At 58.5% G+C, this 25,614-nt stretch overlaps 1 protein-coding gene across 4 annotated transcripts; it reads right to left on the reverse strand.

Annotated features, from left to right (window-relative positions):
- Positions 1-396: 396 nt before the first annotated feature.
- RHBDF2 (rhomboid 5 homolog 2) lies at positions 397-19,570 on the reverse strand. Of its 4 annotated transcripts, none has more exons than XM_085077851.1 (19): positions 19,466-19,570; positions 10,081-10,188; positions 8,737-8,965; positions 8,543-8,649; positions 8,069-8,261; positions 7,784-7,996; positions 7,118-7,243; positions 6,646-6,779; positions 6,177-6,389; positions 5,925-6,036; positions 5,519-5,593; positions 5,015-5,176; positions 4,759-4,859; positions 4,242-4,305; positions 4,023-4,117; positions 3,733-3,808; positions 3,172-3,272; positions 2,842-2,995; positions 397-2,256 (listed from the first exon to the last, which is right to left on the reverse strand). In XM_085077851.1, exons 3-19 carry the CDS (start codon positions 8,860-8,862, stop codon positions 1,837-1,839), a joined length of 2,472 nt encoding a protein of 823 aa, XP_084933977.1. In that variant the 5' UTR covers positions 8,863-8,965; positions 10,081-10,188; positions 19,466-19,570; the 3' UTR covers positions 397-1,836. The 4 variants fall into 4 exon arrangements, with proteins under 4 accessions (XP_084933977.1, XP_084933975.1, XP_084933976.1 ...); XM_085077849.1 differs by having other exon boundaries at positions 8,737-8,886; positions 19,466-19,564; XM_085077850.1 differs by lacking the exon at positions 19,466-19,570 and adding an exon at positions 11,164-11,320 and having other exon boundaries at positions 8,737-8,886.
- Positions 19,571-25,614: the final 6,044 nt, after the last annotated feature.

Below are 25,614 nucleotides of genomic sequence, written 5' to 3' on the forward strand. Positions count from 1 at the left end.
TTCCCACCCTGATCTGACCATGACCTCACCACAATGGACAGAGGGAGAGCAGCAGCTGGTGCAGGGGGAGCAATCCAGCACCCCTGGGGCACCTCAGCCTCAAGGGAGAAAGAGCAAATCCAGCCTTGGGTCATTCAGTGAAGGGTGGGATAAGGGCAGGGGTGACTCTGTCCTCAGGCAGGATCAGAAGTCCCATGGATCCAGATGTTAGGCTTGTCCTTGTCCTTGACACCCTCCAAACCCTGTCCTCTCCCAGGGAGGGGGTTGAGGGGCACATGAGGGCACCAGCTCCACCTTGTCCTCCCTCCCTGCCACAACCACTGTCACCAAAACAACAAAAACCCCCCAAAAATGCTGCATACCCCACGCCCAAGAAGGGAGAAGAGGCCTTGTGCATCTCATTAAATACAGGTAGAAATTTATTAAGGGGGGAAAAAACCCACAGCTTTAAAAAAAAGTATCAAAAAGAGACAAATGAGGTGAAGTGTCTGTCTTTGGCTGGAGCAGCAACTGGAGGGACAGAGCAGGACTGACAACTGGCCCAGGTTGGAGGGAGGGATGCAGGGACTGATGAAGGTGCCACAGGCTCCTGGGCTGACCCAGCAAAGACTTGTGAGAGGGAGCCAAGCTCCCAGTCCTTGAATATTCATCCCAGGACATCCTGACTGGGGGATTCCACCTGCCCCCATTTAAAAGGTGCCTCCAGCACCACAGCTCAGGGGAGAGACAGCCTGGCACCAGCCTGGGTCCAAACCAGCCCAGAGGGGTCACCTGGACCCCAGGAAGGACCTGCCTTCTGGCCACGGCTGGTGGGAGGGAAGGAGGGGGACATACTGGGGACAGCAGCCCATGGCTAGGGGCAGGTGGGATGTGCAGCCTTGGAAAGAGGGACAGTGAGTGCCCCATCCTGCACTTCTCCATCTGAGCAGCACCTCTGGAGGGAGGGAGGGAGGGAGGGAGGGAGGGAGGGAGGGACACCTGGGTCTCCACACTTTGAAGAAGGGGAAAACAGCAGGGACTCAAGGCAGAAAGTGGGAGCACCAACAGCTTCTTGAGAGGTCTGTGGGCTCCAGGAGCAGCCACGTGAGCCCCCCAGGGGGTTTTCCTCTGTGTCTGCCTCCCACCATGGCACTACAAATGCAGTCCTTGCCACTCCTCCACTTCCAAACAGAGAATTTCACTGAAATAAGAGAAAGAGAAGCTCCCCCATCCTGAGTCCTGCCTCTCCATCCAGTGAGGAGCCAGGTGGGAAGGCACAAGCCTCCCTGGGGGCCTCTGGGGTAACAGGACTGAAAAATATCTTTGAAGCTCAGCTCTGAATGTCTTGGAGCCACAACAGAGACTCTGGAGAGCCCAAAATGGGGAAACCCTGGGCCTAAAGAGCTGTGGATAAAAAAAAGGTGCCCCTGCAAAAAGGGGGTTGTGTTCACAGTATGAGCTGCAGTGCCCCAGGGCACCAAGGTGGGACAGGGCCCCAGGCAGGCAGGGGCACAGGCTGGGGACTTCAGCAGCTTCACCCCAGGGCTGGGAGTCCAGCCTGGGCGTGGATGCACCAAAATCTTTTATCCCTCAGCCCTTTCCCCACACAGGCAGCAGCCAGAGTTGGTCCCCAAACCAGTTATGGCTTTCCAGCACCAGGAGGGAGCCCCAGAGTGGTGCTAGGCAGGGCTGGCACCCTGGCACTGAGCTGGGGGTACTCCAAACCCACCATCCCTGAGGACAGAGCCACGCCCAGGGTCTACCCCACCCCAGAGCAGCCACCACCATCTCCCACAGCCTGGGGAGTTCCCACCCTATGGACAACATCCCATCCCAGCCCCATCCCTGCCAGCAGGGTCAGTGCAGCACCTGCTCCAGCTCGTACTTCTCGCAGAACTTGCTGGTGAAGGGCAGGCAGGTGAGGTACTCCACCCAGCGCCAGTTCACGGGGCACACGTAGAGCCACACCACCAGCGAGGCGAAGAGCCCCACGAAGACCAGCAGGGACACGATGATCATGGCCCGCTTGCGGTACTTGTCCACCGTGCCGAAGGTGATGTAGGGCAGGAAGGCGAAGGACAGCAGCAGGCCGCTGAGGAAGCCGAAGAGGTGAGCGATGTTGTCGATCCAGGGCAGGAGGCCGCAGATGAAGAGGAAGAGGACGATGCCGAAGAGGTTGAGGAAGGCTTTCCAGGGTTTCTCCAGCACCTGCCAGCTCTGGAAGAGCTCCACGAAGAGGCAGGCCAGCAAGCCAAACTGGGAGCCGGCAGGGCCCACCTGCAGGGATGGGGGATGTCAGGGTGTGACACTGTGTCACCCCAGGCACACCCCATGTCCCCAGGGATCATCTCTTCCCCTGGGAAAGTGTATTTGGCTCCTGCATCCCTGTGCAGGATCCTGTGTGGGGCTCAGGTGTGAGGGCCCTGGCATGGGAGGATGAGGAGGGGAGCACAGTGGTGCTGTTTTGGCAGAGCTGACACTTTCTGTGACTCAGCAGCCAGACAGCTCACTCCCTCCCAGACCACAGCCCCATCCTGGCACACCCCTGGGGGGATTATGCCCTTGGCATGATCTCATTTAAAGCCCGAGAGGGTTTGGCTGGCAGCAGATTAGCCATCTGCCTGCCTGGGGACCCTGCACGCTCACGGACACGTGGTGACATGTGACACACATGGCATGTGCCAACACCACACGTGTGGCAGGGACACCCTCTCCCCCCTCTCCCTGCTGCAAAGCCTGCCAGAGGTGAGAATCCGTGCTCCAGCCCCTTCCCCAAACCTCTGCCAGGACAGGGATGAGGAGGGGTGTCCTTTGGTCCCTGGGGAGCTGGCTAGCTTTGGGACAGAGCCCCCCAACCCTCACCTCTGCCCTGTAGGGCAGGAAGATGGCACTGGCCAGGTTGCCTGTGATGCCACTGAGGATGAAGATGATGGAGATGCGATGCCAGCCCGCCAGCTTCTCCAGGTCCTGCAGCACTGTCATCTGGAACGTCACTGACACCAGGCAGTGGATGATGCTGGGGGAGAAACCCTGTGTGAGAGACTCTTGCACACCCACTGTCCCAGGTCACAAAACACCCTCCACTGATTGCAGTGCCACTGCAGTCTGGGGGTGCCCTTCCCTCTTCCCTCCCACCCCATCCCAGTGACACTCCAGTCCCCAGTTCCCCCATCCCTGGGGGCTGTGGCTCACCCGGCATGCAGGAACAGGGACAGCCACAGGCGGTAGAACTGGTCAGGGACCTCTGGGTTGAGGAAGGGCAGGAGCCCACAGACCTCGTCCAGGCAGTGCACCTGCAAAGGCAGCAAAGGGGTTGGGAGTCCCCCGAGGCACAGGGAGCAAAGGATGGGTCACAGGGACGTGTTGCTAGTGGTGCTGTGTGCCAGCTGTGAGGCAGCTCTGGATGGTGTAGGGCACTCACTTTGTCCAGATGCTGGAAAAGGAGCAGCTAAGCATCCCCAGTCCCCCAGGAGATGCTGAAGAGCTCTTTTCCTGCCTGGAATGTGCCTTTCTCAAGGACACCAATGCTGCCCAGGGGAGGCTGGCTCAAGCCCTACATTTCTTCCTGCCTCACACCAGCAAGGTGGGCACAGTGGCAGAAGCCCAGCCAACAGCTGGGCAAATCCCTGCACTTTGCATCACCCCTAATCATACCCATCCCAACCCTGCCCCATTTACGGAGGGACACTCTAAAGACCTTCAGCATGAGCCCCACATCCCACATGCCCTGCCATGCCTCCCTGGCCCTCTCACCTGCGAGCAGAGCGTTGCCTCCTCGTGGAAATAGCCGTGCATGAAGTCGCAGTACTCCCGTGTGGTGATCTCGCAGCTGGCAGAGGGCAGGAGGGCACTTGCTGGGGGCAGGGCACACTCAGGACACCCCTGAGCATCCCCCTCTGCTCCCAGCCTGCTGCCACTGTGCTTCCCACCCCACAAGGCTCCCTCCCTGTTCCCCCACGCATAGCTCTGAGCACTGATGGGACAACACGAGGCAGGTGGGCAAAGAGGGGAGCCAAGCTGGGTGTCCCTTTGCCAGGACCCACCTGCCCTTGGTGCCGATGCAGCAGGGCCTACCCTTGATCTCGCAGTCCAGGTGGGCAAAGCCCGTGTGGTTGGTTTTAGTCTCGTAGGTGCAGATCTAGAAGCAGGAGGGAGAGGAGCCCTGGTCAGGGCCTGGCCCCAGGCTGTCCCTGCAGCCCCTGCCCAGTTCATTGCTGCTGCCACCATGGAGTCACCAGCTGATGGTGGCACTGGACTCTTACCGGCCACTTGGTGATGTCATCTGGCCACACATGGGGTGGGTTGGATGCTGGCTCCTCACATGTCCTGGGAGGAGTAATGGAGTGAGTCAGGTTGGTCCTCTCAACATATTGCTTTACAGACCAGTAACTCCCTTAGGCACAGACAGCTCTGGGACCTGCCCCTTTCCCTATCTTGGGAAGGATCCTGCCCACCAACAGATGTCCTACAACACCCACAGCAGCTCCTTCTCCACTTGAACCCCACAGCACTCACACCTATTGCACAACCCCACCGAGCCCCATGGATGTCCCATCCCAGCAGGACAGGGACCAGCATGACACAGTGGCATCACCCACTGCTGCCTGTGTTTAGGACAGGCCTTGCCCCAGTTTCCCCACTGATTCCCTCTTTATCACTCTCCTAAAGTATGCAAAAGCCCTCCATCCCCTCAGACAGGAGGATTCAAGGCATCCAAGCTGGAAAGGCAGCCCCAGGACGCAGTCGGGTGACCAGGCCACCTCCAGCTGTCACTCCTACCTGGGGTCCTGGTGACACACAGCCCCCGAGGTCCTCTTCTCTCCCGAGCCCATGGCTGGCGCGTTGCTGCCTGGCCACTTGATGAATGTTGCCAGTGTCTCCTGCAGGGAGCATGGAGAGACTGAGGATACTGCAGGGAATGCATGGCTGTGACCCCACATGCATCCTTCCCTGGTGCAGTGCAGGGCTGAGATGTTTTTCCCCTTTTCCCCAGGGATCCTCAGCCCTCCCTGGTGCCCGCAGCAGGTGCACACACCGAGCAGTCCTGGGGCAGGGTCTGGATGCAGCCGGAGTTGTCGTTCTGGACGCAGCAGCCGGAGCCACGCTCCCTGTCCCGCTCGCGCTGGATCAGCCGCTCCACCTGCTGATCCTTCCGGATGCACGGGGAGAACTTGGCTCCCAGGTGGATCAGGTCGATCTGGGAGGGAGATGCCAGTCAAGGGGATGGTCTGTCTAAACAACTTCCTTCCCTCCTCTCTGGGAAGAGCTCAGCAGGGGCAGGGGTTCTCCACAGGAAACAGACAGAGGTCTCTGTCATCCCGATGGAGGGAAGGCAGGTGGGAAGGGGATTGGGCCTCTTCTGACTATCCCACTGTGATGCCATGTGTCCCAGTGTGATGGGGGCCTGGGACTGCAGGCTGGAATGAGGTGGGAAAGCTCTCCCTTCCTGAGGACAAGATAACCTCAGAAAACCCTCTCAGCTCAGGGCGGGGGGAGCAGAGGGTAGAGCCTGAGACCAGGGGTCTGGCAGGGTCCTCACCGAGCTTGGCCCGATCCAGAAGTTTTCCTGCTGGATGTACTTGACGCTCTCGTAGACACCCTTGTTCCTCAGCACCTGCCAAGAGAGCCCAGAGTCAGCTCCCACTGAGGGTTTGGGTGCTGTGGGGTTGCACCCCCATCTCCCTCTACTCAAGAGGGGCTGAGCAGCCCCTTCATCCCAAGGGATGGACTGCTGGGTCCCACCAGCAAGGCGGGAGGGAGAGCAGCTCTGCTCCCACCACTCATTCCACTGCAACACACTGCTGCTCATCCCCCCCATCCAGGCTATTTTATGGAGCCTCTCAAACACAGGAGCCCCTCAAGATGCACCCAGTCCTCACAGGGAGCATGACAGCATGGGACACTGGTGGTCCCAGTGTCCCCAGAAAGGTGGCTCCTAAACTTACTAACTCTGTCGTCACGTGCTGGGCGAAGCCAATGGGGGCGATGCCATAGGTCCCAATGACCAGCAGGGTGATGAGGATGTGGACAAAGGTGATCCAGTACGTGAAATACGGCCTGTGGGGGACAGCACCCAAGATTGGAGCAGCTCAAGGATGGCTGGGCAAAGGGACACTGCAGTCCCCAAGCCCTGATCCCAGAGCAGCGAGGGAGGACACATCTGAGTCAGGGTGTCCTGTGCCATCGGTGCCCCTCACCGGTGGCTGTCGGTGATCTCCAGCTGGGACTGCACGATGCTGCTCAGGCTGCGTCGGTAGGTCCTGTTCAGCCACTTGCCCACCACCCCCAGCCCGTAGTAGCGTTTCTTGCGGTCGAAGGCGAAGTGCTTCACTTTGGACGCGATGCGCCTGCCCCGCCGTGGAGCCGGGCCAGCCCCGCCGGACACTGAGGTGAGCCGGACACCCTCCCGCCTGCAGAGAGAGAAGACCCATCACACCTGCCACAAGGGGCCAGCTGAGAAAAACTCCACAACCCTGAGGAGCCCTGAGATGAGGCTCTGAGCACCTCCTGGGTCCATCCCCGCAGGAGTATGCTGGAAGTGCCTGCAGCAGGGATGGACAGGGACATCGTCCTGCCTGCAGCAGGGATGGACAGGGACATTGTCCTGCCTGCAGTAGGGCACCTGGGCAGCCTCACGGGCAACACCTGCTGAGGACTGGTACTCACGGGGTGGGCTGCTCCACCTCAGGGGACACTCTGGCATCGTCCCCCACCTGGTGCATGCGTAAGTACGTGGCTGACAGAGGTGGGGACTCAAAGACGTCATCGGGCATGGAGTACGTCTCGTCGTGCATGTCCATCTGCACAGAGATTCATGTCCTTGGATATTTGTGACAGGTCAGAAGCCTCCCCCTGACCCAGCATCCCCCTGGCCAGAGGGAGAGGGTGATTGATCTGCAATGACATCCCACTAAAGGCCCGACACAGGGGGTGAAATATGCCCATGATGGTGACATCATTGCATGCCACACCCAAGGGCCATCACCGAGTCGGGGGCACAGCAGCCACCGATGCCTCTGTCACTGCTGGGTGAAGTGGCAACACAGGGGTCCTTGTGAGAGCCCTGCTCCACACCCAGCCCCCTGTGCAGGGCACTGGCACCCCCCTGCTCCAGCAGCCAGCATGGTATGTCGCTTGCCTTACTGAAGAAGGACGAGTCCAGGGTGTCAGCAGCATCCACTATGTCCTCATCCATGAAGCTGGGGTACAGGAAGCTCCTCTTGCTCCTCTGCTTGGGAGCCAGCGGCTCCAGGGCAGAGCGTCCCTTTGGCAGGGCAAGCAAGCAAAGGTAAGCAACAAGAAGCCCCTCAGTTTTTGCAGCACTAAGGGTTTGTCAGAGCTTCCCTCCCCAAAGCCAAGTGGCAAGGATTTAATCCAAATCAGCCCCCATATCCCCTCGTGTGGGGAGGAACTGGCAGCAGATGCTGCCCTTAGCTCCTCAGAGTCACAGCCATATTAGGCAGCATGACAAGTGACCTCTGAATCTGTCTGCTCTCAGACCCACAAATCTGTCCCCAAGGCTTGCCCAGGGCTCCTCAGGAGCAAGAAAATTGCTGGACAAGCTTCCTTGTTCCTCAACAATGCAACCCAGAAGTGTTTTTTTTTTCTCAGATTGTCCAATTTTCACCAAAACTTCTACTTTTAACTAGAGCTCCCATTAAAAACACCCATCTGCCCCCTCAAACCCACCCTGGAGAGACAGCAGATCCCATGCAAAGCAAACAGCCAAGAAGCAAAGGTGGGTGAAGGACAGAACTGAAACTTGGCTCAGGTAGATGATGGCCCTCACACTCCCAAAACTCACACGGAGAAGGGCTGCAGCCGCCTTGAAGCTCATGTGGGCGACAGACTCCCTCTTCCTGCGCGGCAGGCGGCCGTAGCCCGAGCGGATGCTGTTGAAGGACGCCAAGGAGACAACGCCGGGGGTGAGCGGGGGCAGGACGTGGTGGGGCGTGTGGGGACGGTCAGTCTCATCGGGGTGGCGGAAGGGACGGCCTCTGGCCAGCGGGTCCACGATCTGGAGGAAGGATGAGGTGTCAGTGCCGAGAGGGCAGAGCTGGGAGCGAGACCCCCCAGCCCTGAGCTCTACCTTGGGCATCTTGGCAGGTTTGGGCGACTCGGTGCCTTGGAAGGAGGGCACCTCCTGGCTGGGCAGCTCCATGTCGCGATAGGCAGGCTTCAGCTTGCCGTACCTCATGCTGCAGTGCTGCAGGCTCTTGCGCTGCCACTGCTGCCGCTTGCCCTCCCAGTCGCTGCTGACGCCGAACCACTGCGCCGTGCCCCTGACACACGGGGGGCACACTTGTCACACGGTTGGTCCCCCGACCCCATTGCCACCATTCCACCCAGGCATCCCCTCTGGTTGGGGTGCCTCAGCCCAGCCTGCAGCAGAGCAGTTTCGACTTGGCTACAGGGCAGAGGGAAGTGGATAAAGTGATTCTTGCATTCCCTTCTGACACACAACTCTCCAACCCCATCCCAAGCCTTCTGCCAGCACCCACAATGTCCTGCCATGGTCCCCTCCCAGTGACCCAGCCACGGCTGGAGCCCACCCTGCCCTCACTTGCGGATGCTCTGGGACAGGGAAGTCTGCCGGCGGAAGCCAGGCCGGCGCTCCAGGCGAGGCTCCTGCAGGCTCTTGCTCTTGCGGTAGATGGGGACCTTGGAGGGCTGCAAGGCAGAGCAGGGCATTAGGGACAGGGTGGCACCTGGCAGCCCCCAAGCCCAGCGTGGGACAGGCACAGCTGTGTCACTCACCTCCTTGCGGGTGCCATCCTCCTCCGCCTCCCGGGGGGGAATGACGATGGAGAGGTTGGGGGGCTTCTTGCTCTGCAGGCGGCTGCTGCTGGAGCGGCTGCCCCCGTTCTTGTCCCCGGCTGACATCTCGGGCCGGTGGTGGTTGGCAGGCTGGGAGAGTGCAGGGAGTCAGCCAGAGGGGGAGAAAGATTCCCCTCAGTTCAGCTGTGTGTGAGGAAAGGCTGAGTCCCTGCAGAAGGTGGGCATCACCCGTGGGATGTCACCAGACTGAGCCTCCTGTGTCACTGGCCGTGCTGGTGAGACTTTGCCACCATGAGCCCAGCTGCTGCATCCCAAAACCTGCATCTCATCTCTGAATTTGGGTGGACAGGAAGGCTTTCATCACCCACTCACTCCCAGTCCCCCAGGGTCACCAACACCACTCCTTCACCTGCTGGGAGCAGGGCAGGGATGGCAGCAGTGACCAGGCCAGAGCATCCCTGTCCATCCCAGCACGTGCCTGTGAGTCACACAGCTTTCACAGCCCGCCAGGATGAGCCTGACCACATGCCTTGGAAACATGGGGGATCCCTGCAAGCCCTGGCCAGGCTCATGGCTCACAGCTGCAGTGCATGGGGACACCAGTCCTGCCAGTTGGCACAGTGAGGGAGCCAAGGGGGGAACACAGACATGGCAGGGGTGTCTCCAGAAAGCTCCTCTTGCCTGGACAGAGTGGGAAGGGAGGGGACAAATCCAAGCAGGAAACACACAAAGCCTGGAAACACCTGATCCACATCCCCACATGCAGCACAGCTCCCACGTGGACACACCATGTGTTGGGGTGTCCCATGGGAAGGGAGATGCAGGACATTCCCCTCTGGCACGTGCACCAGGCTGGGAGACTGAATCCTCCCTGGCAGCATGTGCAAGAAGGGGGAAGCTTAACAGCCAAGAGGTGGCTAATTCCTCATGAAATCTCCTCCCAAGGGTCCCTGCAGCCAGCTCTGCCAGACAGGACTTTGCAGGGAAAGTAATTCCATCCGAGTGCAAGAGAACAAGTCCCAGATCCTATTAGGGACTATGAGGACAATCAAAAGGGAGGCACAGCCTTCTCCACTCTCTTGCCATCCTAGGGATCAGCTTCATGGGGATGCAGGAGGCCAGAACCAGGGAGGGGAAAGCCTGGAGTCAGCAGCACTAGCTGGCACTGCTGCCCTCCATCAGCTCCTGGGCCATTATGATAGCCTTCTGCTCCTGCATTAAAACAGGTTCTGGGCTCCCTCTCCAGCACCAAAGCTGGGAGCAACCAATTCCCAAATTTCCGCTGTCTGAGCACTGGCTGAGTCCCCAGCAGGGTCTCCTTACCTCATAAGAGTGACAGAGATCCTGTGCAGTGATGGCAAACACCCACAGCAGCCTCGCTCTGCTTCCGTCCTTCACACACGGGAGCCCCGGGGCAGAGCTGAATTCCTCCTGCAGGGAGAGGCTGCAATGAAAAACCACACATGGGAAGGTGGGAAAGGGCTGCAGGAGCATCCTGGGAGAGGGAGAGCTGAGCTCAGTGCTCCCTGGACCTTGGGGACAGGGATGTAGGTGTCTGGCCACCAGGGTCATGGATCAGCCACAGGCACAGGGCAGCAGGAGGAGGAAAAGCCCCCATTTGCAGCATGGGGCAGGCAGGGAGTTTTCCCTTACTGCTGCCAGGCAAAGCTCTGGGGAAGCAAGACACCCAGGAAGAGCAGGCACAGCACCCAAGTGCCTCGCCGGGTATTTCATAGCTGCTAAACTGGGAGAGTGCCAGCCCCAGCAAGCAAAACTTTCCGTCCCACTGCTGAGCTGGAGACTCTGTTTGTTTTCCTCCCAGGGCAGCCAGCAATGAGCCTGAGATGCCAGCTGCTCTGGAGAGCTGGGAATGGGAACACGCTGGGGTCAGAGCAATCCTCAGGACACCCTCATCCTTCTCCAGCTCTGGAGAATGGCTCTGGGTGGTGAGAGCCAGCACAGCCAGAAGCACAGAAATTGGAGCGAAACTCTTACACAGCCCCACTCTTACACCCCTATCCCAAAATCCCACCTCCAACTGCTCCCATCACACTCCAGACAGCCCCAGATCTCCGTGCTTCCCAGCAAAGCAGCTTTGCAGCACGTTGAAAATCCTGCTCTCTCTCCCCACCAGCTCCCCACGCAGGGGGGTGGCAGCTGGACCAGCTTCCCCCGAGGTGACGCAGTCCCGGGGAGCTGGCACAGCCCGGCGGGCACCTGCTGTCCGGTCACGGTCACGCGGCGCGGCCGGAGCGCTTGTCACGGCTCTGTGCGTCGGCACATTTGGCATGGAGCAGGAGAGGGAGGAGGGCAGCAACCCCAAGGGCTCAAGGCTCCTTTGCCACGCGGGCTGGGGGCAGCAGCCACCCCCGAGCACAGATCCTGAGCTGCCACTAGAAGCCTTACCCCGTGCCAGGCGGAGAAATCCCCAGGGACAGTGCTGGGAAGGTGTTTTCCGGCTCACCACGTGTTTGGTGCTGGCGCCTGAGCCCTCTGGAGCTGGCGTGCTCAGCGTGGGAATGGGCCAGACGGCGCCTCCATGCAGAGCCAGCCTGCCACAAGAGCTTGGATCCCAGGTCCCTGTCACCCCCCTAGCCCCTGTCACCCACCCTGTGCCACCAGGAGAACAGGTCCTTGCCTGGCAGCCCTGGCATGAGCTGCCCCACAGGGCACAGCTCAGCTCTGGGTCCCCAGGGAGCCTCAGCCCAGTCCCTGGACACTCAGGGTGGACGTGGTGGTTTTGTCTTGGGGACAGAAAAGGGAAGTGAGAGGCGACATGCAGAGCTGACGTGGGGGGACGGCTAAGTGAATGCCCTGTTGCAGTGACAAGGCGTGTGACAGCAGTGGGGGTGACAGACATGGGACTCAGCAGTCACAAACACATCCTGAGCTAGGTAGGAGCTGTGCTTTGGGCTGGGAAAAGAGTCCTGGGGACAGCAACGTGTCACTTCAGGCTAGAAAAATCTCCATGCACTGTGGATGCTGCCATCACTGACCCACAGGGAGTGACCAATGGGCAGGGCGTGGAGGGATGGTCACCTGGTCTGGTTGATAAGAAGAGATCCCCCACTATCACCATCTCCCCTCCCAAAGCTCTTGACCACTGAAGGTCACCAAAGCCTGACATGCAGCAGTGAGGGACACAGCCTGTGCTCCAACAGCAGGAGAGGGCTGAAGGCACCTTCCTCTCCTAGGAGGGCAGCTGTGTTGGGCTCACTGAGGGGCAACTGGGATGAGGTTTGAGCTTTCAACCAGAAAAGGCACAAGGAAGGTGACCAGGGCTGGCTCCCAGCTCCGGGGTGAATCACAACAAGCACTGACCAGGGAAGCACACCCAAGGAAGAAAGTGATGGAAAAAGTGATGTGGTTCATCCAAGGCGTCACTGCAGGACACGCTGGGATGGTCCAAGCAACACAAAGGGACCATCAGCAATGCCAAGCGAGCACAGCTGGGACAGCTGAGCACAGCCACTGTACAAGACAGCAGAGACAACCCTGCAGAGCAGCCCTGGCTGGAAGGGGATGTATGCAGTGGGTTTGTGGGTGCTTGGAGAAGGATTGGGATCTCTCTCCCCAAGCTTGTTGGCACTGGGGGAAGGTGCATTACTGCAACAACAGTGTCAGGCTGGCAGAGAAAGCAGCTCTGAGCCACCCAAGGGTGCAGGGCAGGGAGTGGGAGCCCCACAAGCACCTGTTATACCCACCACCCTGAGCATGATGAGCCCCAGCACTTCTCCTCCATCTCCACAGGGCAGTGAGAAAGGAGTCAGCAAAGCCACAGAGCCCCCAGACACCCCTGCAGCCTCTGCTGGCACCCAGGAGCCCATCAGGCAGAGCTGCTGCTCATAAATGATTCAGGAGCACGTTAAAGACCTCTCTCAAGGCTGGAGCCACGTTAAGAGGTGCTCCCAGTTATTAAGAGCTCTGGATAGGAAACTCAATTGGTGCAACTGCTCTGAACATCGAGCTGCTGTGGACTCACACCCTAGCAGAGGATCCTGAGCAGCTGCCCAGCACCTTCCCCACTTCTGCATCCTTTCAAAAAGCTTCTTACTATTTTCTAGTCTCAAGTTTCAGATCTGGAGAGAAGCAGCTGAGCACAAACAGCTCTTGAAATAAAAACATATTATTTGGGGGGGGGAAAAGAAAAACACTCCATTTTTTCCCCACGTGTCCCAACCCGTCCACAATGGAACTGGTTGGCAAAACTGAGAGGTGCAGGGTTTCACTCTGAGTCTCAAGAGAGGCCCTGTGTGTTTCAGAGGGTATTTTAGCTGCCTTGTCCCTTCTCCCTGAGCCACATGGTCAGCATGGACACCCTCAGGGGCTTAAATCCACATCTCCATGATGGCTGGGGTGGGAATACGGGGTACAGATGAGTGCTGGGATCCCATCTGGCTCCTAGGGCATGCAGGCAGCCAGCACACACCTCACCCACGCCACCATTAGAACATCCTCTCCCATTTTCCTCCGTCGGGCAGGACGTTGGGCAATGGCAGCAGGTTTGCTGAGCTGGGAACACGGCACGCCCCAGGAGGAAGGAAAGCGGCCGGGGAGATAGAGCGTGGCGGGAGGGGGTGCGCTGGACACGCTGATAAAGGCTGAGCCCTGCCTGCGGGGAGGGACATGGGGACACGGGGACACTGAGTGAGCGGGGCCACTCGCACCATCGCACACGGCAGCCCAGGCTGGAGTGCAGGGAATGTGGCCCCAGACTCCTCATCAGTCCTGGGTGACGCCAGCCCTATCGGCACGGAGAGGGAAGGATTTGCCTGCAGTGGCTGGGAGAGGGCGGAAAGAGCCATGTGGAGGATTTCCCACATCCCAGGCACAGCCCTTTTCCCACTCTGGTTAATTTTTGCCAGTGCAACAACCCCCACCCACCCCAGCAGAGCAAGTGCTGGCACCCAAGGGCTTCCCAAGCCACTGGGGTGGGTGGCGAGTCCCAGTGGGCTGGGGTCCCTCTGTGCCCCTGGCCACCCACCCCACATCTCCCCACTTCCATGGGGTCCATGCGCCCTCACAGCAACACCAACAACAACCCCAACCAGGCAGCACTGCACAAACCCACTCTACTTCCCTCGGCGGAGACACACCAGGGCGGTGGGTGCTGCTGGAGGAGCTGTGGCTGCACAAGAGACCCCCAGCCCACTGGTCCCTTCCTCAGGCTGGAGCCCAAGCCAAGTGAGGAATGTGCACGTGGAGATTTTGAGTCACCCCAAAGCTTCAGGGAGAGCAAAGGGCCAAAGTCTCCACTGGGAGCTCCATGGGTGAACCTGCAGAGGGGTCAGCTGCTCCCCTGGCAGGGTCACAGCACACTCCAGACACAAGGAAAGCTCTTTTTCTTTTTTCCCCAGCCTACCAGGATTGATTTAACTTGTTTTTTTCTAAGAACTGATTAATTACTCAGATCTACTCTGATTCCTCATTAGCTTGGCTTAAACACAAAGTGCACAGACATGATGGTGCAAGTGCTCCAGCTCTGGCTGCACCTTCTGGAAGGGACTGAAGGGTCTCAGGTCGGTATTAACCCGAGGGAAGGGGACAGCCTGCCTGCAGGCTATGTGCCTGCCATCCCCATGCTGCAGGTCATTGCTGAGTTCACTCTCACTTCCCTCCTCGAAGCAAGATTTCATGTGAGAGGTCAGTGGGGCTGGAGGAGACACTTCTCCCTCTGGTTCTTCTGAACACTCATTTTGCCAGCAGCTCCTGGTGCCAGGGCTCTGGCTGGGCTTGCAGACTTCCCCTGTCCCCTATTGCCTGTGTCAGAGCACACCAGAGCAGCACAGAGCTGGCAGAAATGGCCCATATTTACAGAGGGTTACCCTGCTGTGAGCTCTGACCATCCCCAGGCAGTGTGGGATGCAGCAGTGGGAGGTGGTGCTCAGCCCTGTGCAGGAATTCAGCTCATCCCAGGGACAAGATGAGCCCTGGGCTGGCAGCAGGACGAGCCCCCTTGGCTGCAGCTCCCTATCTCTGGGAACAGACTCCTTATCTCAACACAGCCATTCCAAGGCTTGTACAAAGTGCTGCTCTCCCATGCAAACGGGGAGCCCTGGGTGGACACCAGCAGCCTCCTCCTTTCCCATTCCAGGGCCAGCAGCTCCCTGAGGAGAGGGTAAAAGGGCCTCGTGGTGTCCCTTTGGGCTGTGGATGGTGACACTCTGCTGGCAGGGGGTTGTCCCCACAGGCTGGCCCCAGGACAAACGGGGGAAGCTGCTCCTGCCCACCCCTCCCTCCTCCAAAGCAGCAGCAGCAGCAGAGCGTGGGTGGGCCACTCCTTGGCTTCCTTCCTTTCACTCCTGGTTGCCCGGAGGCCTGAAGCACCCAGACCTGCACCCTGCAGAGGGAAGCCCGATGGGGAGCAGCTCATCCCCATCCAAGACAGTACAAGCTGGGCACAGGGAATCCTACACTCATCTGTACCTATGGAATGTGATGCTCTTCCCACCACAGCATCACCATGGACCTGTGCCAGCCAGGCACTTTGCAGCCTCTCAGCTGCCAAGAGCTGGAGATGGGGGTCTCCCCAACCATCTTCATCCTCCTCCTGCCTGCTATCCCATCCCTGGGATTCTACACCCACGCAGCCCAGCACAGGGGCTGGAGATGCTGATTTTTAAGGAGCCACCTCCATGTCCTCCCCAGGAGCACTTGGACTGGGTGAAGTCACCATGTACATGAGGTCACTGGTTATGGGATCACCCTTGGAAAAGCCATATGCCAGCAGCACAGTGCCAACCCCAGCAAGACTTCCCTGCTCATTCCATGGAGGAGCTGAGGCCGGGCAGGACATGCCAATGCCAAGCACTGGGAATTCACCCTGGCTGCCCACGGGCACAACGTGCAACCTTGGGGCTCACACTGAATGGGAGGTCACTCCCAGCCCTGCCCTGGTGCTCCTGCAGGCCAGCAAATTATAGGAATAACCACATCAGATCCCAGATCCCAGCACAAGCTGCAGCATGACACATAGGGAGTGAAACCAGCCCCATGGTATGGGAGGGGGCACTGGCACATTGGCAATCTTGGTGGGGCAGCAGCCACATCTCTTTGCCCTGAGTGGGTTTGTCAGACCACAGGAATACATCAGGAATTATTATTTTTAAGCAATAAATCAATAAAACACAAACCAACAGAGGCTGATCAAAGGAGCACTTGCAGATTGGAGGGATGGTCCTGTGGGATGGCTGGAAGGCAGGAGCATCCACTGAGTGACCACCACCCACCTGAGTGGGTCCCCACAGGGCTGGACATCCATCACAGAGACCACGTGTCTTCCACAACACTGGATTTCTTCCTCCCATCCAATGTCAGCAGCCTGGGAAAAGGCCAAGGAGCATCCCTGGGCACTGCCCTGCTCCCTCCTGCCCTGCGTCCCACAGCAGTGAGTGGGTTGGTTTGCACCTGCACTGCCCCCTCTCAGAGCATGACCACAGCTTCAATCTTGTTCCTGTGGCTGCACGAACTGCCCCCGCGGTGACAAGCTGTGGTTTCACTGGACACCTTTGTGCTTTCTGACTCATTTCTGGCATTTCACAAGTGGGGAAACTGAGGAACCACAATGCAGTAAGGCTCCCTGCCTCCCCACCCCGCTGCTGCTCCACAGGCAGGGAGCTGGCTCTGTCTCCATCCAAGTCCAGCTCTCCCAGTTTTAAGTTCCTGGAGGACAAGGGTGGAGGGGGAAGCCCTCACATGCAAACCCCAGAAATATTTGCTCCTCTGCCCTCCCAGAGCAGTTACTTGGGGGTTGCTCCTGCACCCCACAACACTCACCCTCAGAGTGCAGGTCCCCAAGGATGAGGGGGACACAAAGGTCCTGTGTGGTGGGCAAAGAGAGGGTTGGGTATATCTGGGGCCACGCAGCAGATGGCCATTCCCAAGGCATCCTCCCAGGGTCCATTCTTCACCCTAAATGCCTCATTAAGAGATCAACCACTAAACAACTGCTTTTTTGTTAGTTTGTTGGTTTGGGTTTTTTTTAAGAAATGGGGATTAGGCAGGGAAAAAGGGGTACCAGTGCCAAGGGTTTCCTTCATACTTGCCAGCACACACAGAGCTTTCCATGCTGACTTAGAGACCAGGAAATGACCATAACTCAAAGCACTGCATGCTCCCAAAAGACCACAACTCCTGGATCCCTGTAATTAAAAGGGACTGTGCCCACCCCCGCTGGGGGCTGGTTGTGTTATCAGACATTTCATGGCCCGGCAGGACAGCGGAAACCAAAAGTCATTAAGTAAAAAGCTCCTCAAGAGGAGGACAGTTCATGATCCCATCACTTGTGAGCTCACAGAGAGTTAAGTAATTAATTTTCAGCCTGCACTAATTGACTCCTTCAGTGCTAAGTCCCTGACAGCACCAAACCCATGCTTGCTCCTCCAGGTCAGGTCCCTGCAGAGCTCCCAAAGCCCATGGGAAATGTGGAAATGCCTCACAAGCCCCATGTCGGTCTGGGCAGCTCTGCAACCCCTCCACCAGCTGGCTCTCCATCACCTGTCTCCTACTTTCTCTGCTAATGAGCACTGTTCTGATTCCTGGCTCATCCCAAGGGCTGTTTTTAGCTCAAGAACAACCTAAGGGAAGGAATAAAGATGTATTTGGGGGATCCCTCCGCTTCACTGTAAGAGCTAAAAAGGAGCAGCATCCAAGAACAAAACAGACCCAGAGAACAGCCACGTGCTCGTCTTTCATCCCAGCCCAGCCAGACACAGCCCAAATTCCCCAGGTCCCCCAGTGCATTCCCCCAGTGAGTGATCCAGCAGTGAGTGCATTCCCCCAGAGGTGACCCAGCCAGTCCCTTCCCCACCAAATTCACACCCCCATGCTCTGCATCCCCAGCTCCAAGCTGCTCTCCCAGCATCCACAGGAATCTATTGTTCCTGCAGCCCGGCTCTGACAATGCTGCTCTCGCACACTGAGCATTCACAGAGCATCTGAGAGCAACACCAGGCTCGGCCCCCTCTTGCAGAATTTACATCAGGGCTCTGCTGTGGTGTCAAACCCCACTCTGTGGTTTGCCCTTTCTCACTCCGGGGCTTGTAGCACTCCAGGTGCCCCAGTGCAGCTGCAGCAGTGCCAGAGAACCCCCACGACAGGGAAGTGATAGACAGGCATCTGCTTTATAGCAAACAGGGGTGGCAGAAGCTGCCTCCAAACGAGCCAGCAGCAAAAGGTGATCACCCCATTAATTGCAAAGGAGCTGGGAAGGGCAGAGCCCAGGTGCAGCAGCTGGGAGCCCAGGGAGCCACATGTGAAGGCAGTGCTGACTGGGGTAGCACAGGCAGAGGCAACTCTGGTTTCTCCCACGCTCAGTTGCTGTTGAACCCTCCAGCTCATTTTGGAGGTGGGACAATTCCAAGCTGGTTATTATTTTCCTCTTGGGAAAAAGGCAGGAGCCAAAGGTTGCTGCTTCAGAGGGCACAGTGGAGTGACCTGAGTGGGCAGCACTTCCCTGCTCAGGGGATCCCTGCGACTGTGGTGGGGTGCACTCCCCAATGCTCCAACTGGGCTGGAGGCTGTGAGCCCAGGACAGCAGCAACATGATGAGTTCACCCTGGAAATCCCCAGGAGCAGCCATCCAGGGACTGGGAATGTGCAAGCAGGAGAATGTCCTGGCTCCTCATGGCGAGAAGGATGACGCCACGCTGGGGAGGAAGGCGGACACTTCCTCTTGCCACAGGGACCCAGCGGTGACAAAGCAGCCTCTCAGGTCCCCTTCCCCCAGAAGAATGTGGGCATGGGGAGCTGAGCGAGAGCTGCAGGGGCTCAGATCACCCTGGGCACCACAATCTGGCTGTGGGAAACCTGGAGGGCCAACCTCTGCCCAGTCCTGCTGGCCTAGCAGCAAGGCAGGGCAGGATGGGGTAGAGCCTCACCCCTCTGTCCCAAACCTGGAGGACCAACAGCAAAAATCCAGCTGACAAACATCCACGCACAGCACCCCTCTGCTCCCGGCGGGATGTACACACGGACGGAAGACGACCCGACCCTCTGCTCTGCAGGGGTTTTGTTCGCCTGCGAAGGGCTGGTGGCAGCACTCGCCACTCCAGGCAGCACGTGCGAGCTTCCCAGAGTCCTTAAGCAAACCTCAAACCAGCTACAACAACAAAGCCCCGGCGGGCGGGAGGATGCTCGGGGTCAGGGATTCAGCCCCCTCCGCTGTCCACCTGCCCTCGCCGGCGGCGCCGAGGCTGCAGCCGCTCCTGCTCGCCCGGGGAGGGGGAAAACCAGCAAACACAAACAAAAACCGCCCGCCCGCCTGGTTATCGGGCCATCGGCGCCAGAAAGTAGGTTAGAGCTTTCCTCCGTGCCTCGGCCAGGGAGCGGGGAGGGTTTTCCCTCTGGCCGGGTCGCCCCGCCGGGACACGAACCCACTTCCCCCTGTGATGGAGAGGAGGAGGAGGAGAAGGAAGAGCTCGGCCCCCGCCATCCGTCCGGGCGCCGGGCAGGGCGCAGGGCACAGCCCCGAGCAGGGGATCCGCGCCGCGCCTCCCGCCCCGCAAAGGGTCCGAGGGGAGCAGGGGCAGCGGCCAGCCAGCCCCGCGGGGCCGAGCCGAGCCGAGCCGAGCCGGGCCGGGCGGGAGGCGCGGGGCGGAGGAGGAAGCTGGCGGGACGCGGCGCTCACAAAGCAGCAACAACCCGGGCGGTCGCGGAGCGAAGCGGCGGGACCCCCGCCCCGCTCTGCTCCCCTGCTCGGCCCGCTCACCTGGGCGCGGTGCGGGTCCCGCCGCCACTCCCGGTGCCGGTGCCGGTCCCGCGGCAGCGCCGCCGCCTCCACCTGGGCCGGGCGGGGCTGGGGGCGTGGCCGAGGGCGGGGTTTGGTGTGGGCGTGGCTGTGTGGGCGTGGTGCGGGGGCGTGTCTGGGGGCGGGGTCTCTGCCCGGCAGCCCCACGCGTGGGATTCCCGGTGTCCCGCCGCTCATCGACCCCATCCGTGGGGAGTCTCCCGTGGGGGATGAGCCCCCGAGGCCGCCCCGGCCTTCTGCCCCGCGGCACCGGGAGCTGGGAACCGGCACGGCCGGTACCGGCACTGCCAAGCCCGGGCGCCGCTAAGACCTGGCACTGTCAGCACTGGGCGCTATCGGGACCAGCCACTATAAGGACTGGTCACTATCAGGACTGGCCGCTGTTAGGACCGGACACTATTAGGACCAGTCACCACTGGGATGGGTCAGTATTAAGACTGGCCACTGTTAGGACCAGTTACTATTAAGGCTAGTCACCATTAGGAATGGTCATTACTATGAACGGTCACTATTGGGACTGGTCAGTATAAGAACTGGTCACTATTAGGACCAGCATCAGGTCACTACTAGGACAGGTCATATTAGGACTGGTCAGTATTAGGACTGCTCACTGTTAGGATCAGCCACTCTTAGGACTGACCACTATTAGGAACAGCCACTATTACGACCAGTCACCATCAGCACTGCTCACTACAAGATCTGGTCAGTATTAAGGCTGGTCATTATTAGGACCAGCCACTAGTGTAACTGGTCACCATTAGGACTCTAAGGCATGGCCCCCTGACCCCAGTTCCAAGCAGTAGGCACCCCGGAGTGCCAGGCAGTGTGGCAAGCACGGCACAGGCTGGCACAGCCCCGAGGGCTCCACAGGCCCAGGCATGTCCCTCTGGCTGGGCAGGATGATGTGTGGCAGGGCCGGGGCAGTGGGCAGTGGCCACAGGGCTGGTCCTGTTGGCTTTCACAGCCTGACTCATCCTGGGACTGGCTGAGCTGAGCCGCCCAGGAGCTGCACCTGCTCCATCACCATCAGCACTGGGTTGTTCTTCCACAAGAGCCTCACATTCAGCTCCCCTCCACCCCTGTGGAGGAGGTTCGGTGCTGGCAGGATGTGGGGACTGAAGAGAGACCTTTGCAGATGAGGTTTGGCATGGCTCTATTGCTGAGGGGTCTGTACAGGACAATACGTCCTGGATTTTGCCACTAAATAAATTCTTAATTCACAATTCACTGCAGGTCCCAGGTGAGCACCAGCTGAATTTACAGCCAGGACCAGGCAGGACCAGGAATTTCATGCCTTGCTATCCAAAACTACAATTTTCCTCTTACCTGCATACCCACTGCGCTAAACCTGACTTTGTGTGGTGCAGCTCAGGTTCAGCTTGGATTCTCTGATGCCTTATTAGAGCTGTGAGCTCGTCAGCCCTCCACCTTCCACGGCTTCATGCTCAGCAAATCCCCTCCCGGTTCCTGGTAAAGAAAAGGGCGGAGGAAGCTTTCGGTTCCTGCCGGCTCCTTTGAAGCTGTGGTTGGAGGCGGGTGGAGGAGGCAGAGCCCGGCAGGTGCCAGGGTGGGTGTCTGGGCACAGGCAGCACGACGCGGGCTGTGCTCCCTGCCCGTGACTCAGGGGTGAGCAAAGGGTGAGGTGCAGGTGGCAAGCAGCGACCTGTGCCAAGGTGCCAGGCACTGACTTCTCCCTGCATTTGGGGAGGGACAGAGCAACTTTTGGGTGGGATAAACAACAGCTGGCAAAAACTATCACTGCCGTGGCCCTGCCTGCATCCTGCTCCAAGCTTGTGTCCTGCAGGATCTGTCTATCCATGGGCTGGCAAAGCCCACAGAGGGGGAGAGAGGAGGGTGACTGCTACCTGTGCCAACCCTGCTGAGCATTGGGCAATAAGGAAGCAAAAGAAATGACCAAAGAAACCCCAAGGCAGCAACGGCAGAGTGTTGCGTCACTGCTGAGGTGATGCTGTGCAGAGCACTTCCCTCTGTGGAGCAAACGGCCCCACAGCCTGGCCAGAAATGTCCTGGCTGCTGTGTATCCCAAGGAAAGCAGGGACACAGTACTGTGTACCCTGGTGCTGGGAGACTGTCCTGTGCAGAGTGCTGGAGGCCCCCAGAGTGATGTGCTAAGCCCAGGGCTGGGACATCTCAGCAAAAGACATTTGTCCCTGTTATGCCATGAAACCCTCCAGGGTGGGATCTGTCCCCAGCAGCCTGGAGCTGGCAGGGTCCTGCTGCTCACTGCCCTCCCAAGGCTGGGAGATGGCTGCTGTCAGGGCAGGTCCTGTGTCTGGACATGAAAGAGCATTGCAGGAGATCTGAGCAGCATCAGGCTTCTCTAGAAATCACAGCAGGGAAGGTTTCAGGGGATTTTAAAGAGGGTTTTCAGGGGCAAACTCAGCCCCACTTCCCTTGGCCTTGGTACCCTGTAGCAGCAGATGAGCTTTACATTCCCTTCCAACCCAAACCATTCTGTGATAATTCAGGTATGTTGGAAGAAGGCATTTGCTCCCATGGCAGCTGCAGTTTTGCTTCCCAAGGGTGCTGGTGAACCAACCCGGGTGCCAGTGGGGCTGTGACATGTGGCATCAACCCTGTTGTCCTGTTTTGGGAGAGCTGGTAGAGCCTGGAGGTTCCTGTTCCCTGTGGAAAAGGAGATCTGCATCCTGTGGGTTTGACCTTCCCCCTCACCAGACACCTCCGGCCCCGGAGGAGGTGGAAAAGGTCAGTGTTTGTGGGATATTCTGGATCTGGATGGAGCTGGGGCAATGGCATTTTGGAGATTCCCCACCTGCAGAGAAACTCCAGGAGCTTGGGATCAGCTCCAGTGATTTTCAGAGGAAGGGTCACAAGGAGGATTGAGACAAAACATTGTAGTTTTCACAGCCTCAGAGTTTTTGTGTTGTAAAAACTCCACATTCCCATTCCAACGCTGCAGCCCAAGATTTTCTAGTCTGACTGCTTCCTAAAGTGTCAGGTTCTCCAAGATTGTTTTCCCACTGGTGGCTCTTTACTAGTCCCCCACATGGATGTGAGACACCCCTGGTTGTCTTTAGTTGCTCCCACACACAGGCAGATGGGTTTGTTTGTGTCCCACGGCCCCTCTGGACACCTGTCCCCCACACCCCCTCATCCCCTGGTCTCTCGGGACACAACCTGGGGGAAAACCTGCATGGAGGGGACACATCTCACCCCATCCCTCACCCCTGGCTTGGACATCCCTTGTCCCGCTCCCACGCTGTCACACCTCCCTCAGGGTTCCGAAATGCGTGTCCCTGCTGCCACCACGCCACCAGTCCCTCTGGAAGCCCCTGCAGGGGCCGTGCCAGCTCCCGGTCCCGCAGTCGGATGTGCGGCGCTGCTGTTCCCGCAGCGAACGGCAGAGGCCAGGCCGTGGCCGCTCTCCGAGAGGGATGGAAGCTGTTCCAGCAGCAGCAGGGGATGCTCAGCCTCTGCCATCGCTCAGCGCTCCCTTCCCTCTCACCTCCTTCCCACCGGTGCCACGCCGGGTGTCACAGCTGTCACCCCTGCCCAGTCCCTGAGGACACGAGGAACCTTGGGGACCGAATGGCTCTTGGTGCTTCAAGCAAAGACAGGAGAAGTTTTTCCTGCCAGGCAAAGTGGGAGCTCAGGTCTGGTTCTGGGAGGGCAGAGCACATGGAAAAGCCCCTCTGAGGTTTTCCCACCGGCACCTCAGAGTTGGTGGCCGTGGTGCCACCCGGCTGTGTGGCAGATGGAGCTTGTGGTGTCATCCTCACCTGCCTGTCCCTGCTGCTGCCCTGCCTCAGCCACCGAGGGGTTGGGACATCGCCAGCACCCACTGCCCACCCATGCCATGCTCTGCCACTGCCCCATGCCCTAGTGCCCCAGCAGGCACAGGGATGCTCCTGCTCACCCCAAGGTCACCCCCTGGGAAATTCGGGGACACCAGTCAGAGCCACTGTTACCCTCAGATCCTGACTGAGCAACCTTAGGCACACAGGCCACTCCAGACACAGGTATTAGTGGGAAAATTTGTATATTTACTCCTTTCAAGGGCTGTTTCCTCCTGCCCTCTGGCCCTTGCTCCTCAGCCAGCCTGAAATGGAAAAATATTAAAAAATAAAACAATATCAAATGTAATCAAAGGCAGGCTGGTGGGAGTTTGTCTTCTGGGGTTTCCTCTTCTTTTATTGCTTTCCCAAATAATAAACATTCGGGAGGAGTGATTTAGTGGCGCAGGAAAGGGCAGGAGGCTGGGAGCTGCCTGCTCCCTCAACTCAGCATGTTCTGTGATTCTGTGAAATAGCCTAGGATGGTCCAGCCTTGGGAGTTTTCCTTCCAGTGGCTGCCCAGCCAGATGACAAGGCTGGGAATAGCTTGGCTTGATGGGAACCTGCTTAACCCCCGGCTCTGGGGCTCAATCAGGGGGACAGGGGTTGGGACAGGGTTTGGGGCAGAGGATGCTGCCCTGGGGCGAGGAGGGATGGAAGTAGGCGAGTTCACAGCGGCGCGGAGGAAGCGCTGACCTTTGAGAAGCGATCTCCCTCGCCCACTGCTATTTATCCAGCGTTCCCAGGGGCTCCTTGTGCCGAGCCTGCCGGTGTGCCGAGCTCGGTGGATCCACGGCTGGCGGAGCAGAGGCTGCAGCGCGGTGTTTACCTGCTTTCACCTCCGGAGAGGTTCCCCGCCTGCCGCCGGCGCCGAGCCAAGCTGCATCCAGCAACCCGGCTGAGTGGGAAGCAGAGCTCCATCAGCCCCAAACGCTCTTGACCACCAGGCCAGGGGGTTTTCAATATCCCAGGGGAGATGGGAGCTTGGCAGAGAGCAAGGCTGGGCTGCCAAAATAGGCACTTCCCCTGTGCATCGTTATCAGCCCCTCCATCTCTGCTGGAGCCCCTTGTCTCCATAGTCATCCCAGTATCTGTAGGCACAACACCTCTGCAGACACCCCAGCCCTGCAGGTAACCCTTCCTCCCATCACCCCAAACCTTCTGATCCCAAAGTGAACCATGGCACAGGGAGGTTTTCATGTCTCACTGACTCCCTACTCAGCCACCACCACAAAGATTATTTAAAAATCAAGTTCCCAAAGCTGACAGTGCCATTTCCAGGATCTGCTCCCTGCCTTTTGCACCCTCTTGTCACCTCCCGACCTGCTGCAGATGTCACCCAGTGCCCTGGTAGATGCAGGCCAAGGATTACATTATATGTAAGCTGATATAAAATATACAAAAATATATTAAATCCTGAGTATAATCATAATTTGCTGGCTGCAGAGCCCCGAGTGGTGGGCAGCTCTTGGCAGACAGATGGGGCATAGGCTTTCCTAAGTTCAAAATAAATGAATTCACCTGCCCATGCACTGCTGGGCTTTGTGTCCAGCCAATCCTCTACCAAGAAAACAATGAAAATAGGTGAAAGTATTTGTGTTTATTTACTTAACTATCTAAAGAAAGTACAAGAAAACCACACTATTACTTAGAAAAGTATCCTCAAACCAAATCCCTCTGCTATATAAATATAAACCATAGCAATGTGGCAGAGCCTGACGATTATTTTATTTCAAGATCCGCTTGGAACTTCAGCCTCAAAACAACAGCGTCTATGGGGCAGTTTCCTAAAGCTTTCTCTTAAAGCAAATATATTTGTCAATTAATTCAAAGGATTTGGAATAAACAGCAGTAGAAGTCCCACCTGGCTGGGGTTGAGAATCCCCCCAGCAGCAGTCCTTGGGTGATCTCTTGATGTTTAATGTGAGACGGGGATATTCAGTGGAAATGTTGTATTTTGGTGGTTTGTTCCCCTAGCAGAGGGCAGTGGGTGCTCATCGGTGATGGGGTGGGGTGTCCCCCCAGGCCAGCGGGGGCTCCTGTCCCTCACGGTGCCACCTCTCGGGGTTGGGGTGTCTGTGAGCACCTCGGTGCCTTTGGTGCTGCTTCCTCCGCCTGCACCGGGGGTCCTGAGGGTGATCGGGCTGGGCTGGGGGCTGCGGGCCGTGACCCCCACCCCGGCTGTGTCCCCAGCACCGTGGGGTCACCTCCTGCATGTGGGGAAAGCGTGGCTTCACAATCCTCTCCCCTCCCTGGCATCCCAGCCTTTCGCTGCCGGAACCCTCTCCTCCTCCC

Source organism: Lichenostomus cassidix, chromosome 18 (genome assembly GCF_008360975.1).
Source record: "Lichenostomus cassidix isolate B80296 chromosome 18, HeHo_3.0, whole genome shotgun sequence".
In the NCBI taxonomy this organism is placed as follows: domain Eukaryota; kingdom Metazoa; phylum Chordata; class Aves; order Passeriformes; family Meliphagidae; genus Lichenostomus; species Lichenostomus cassidix.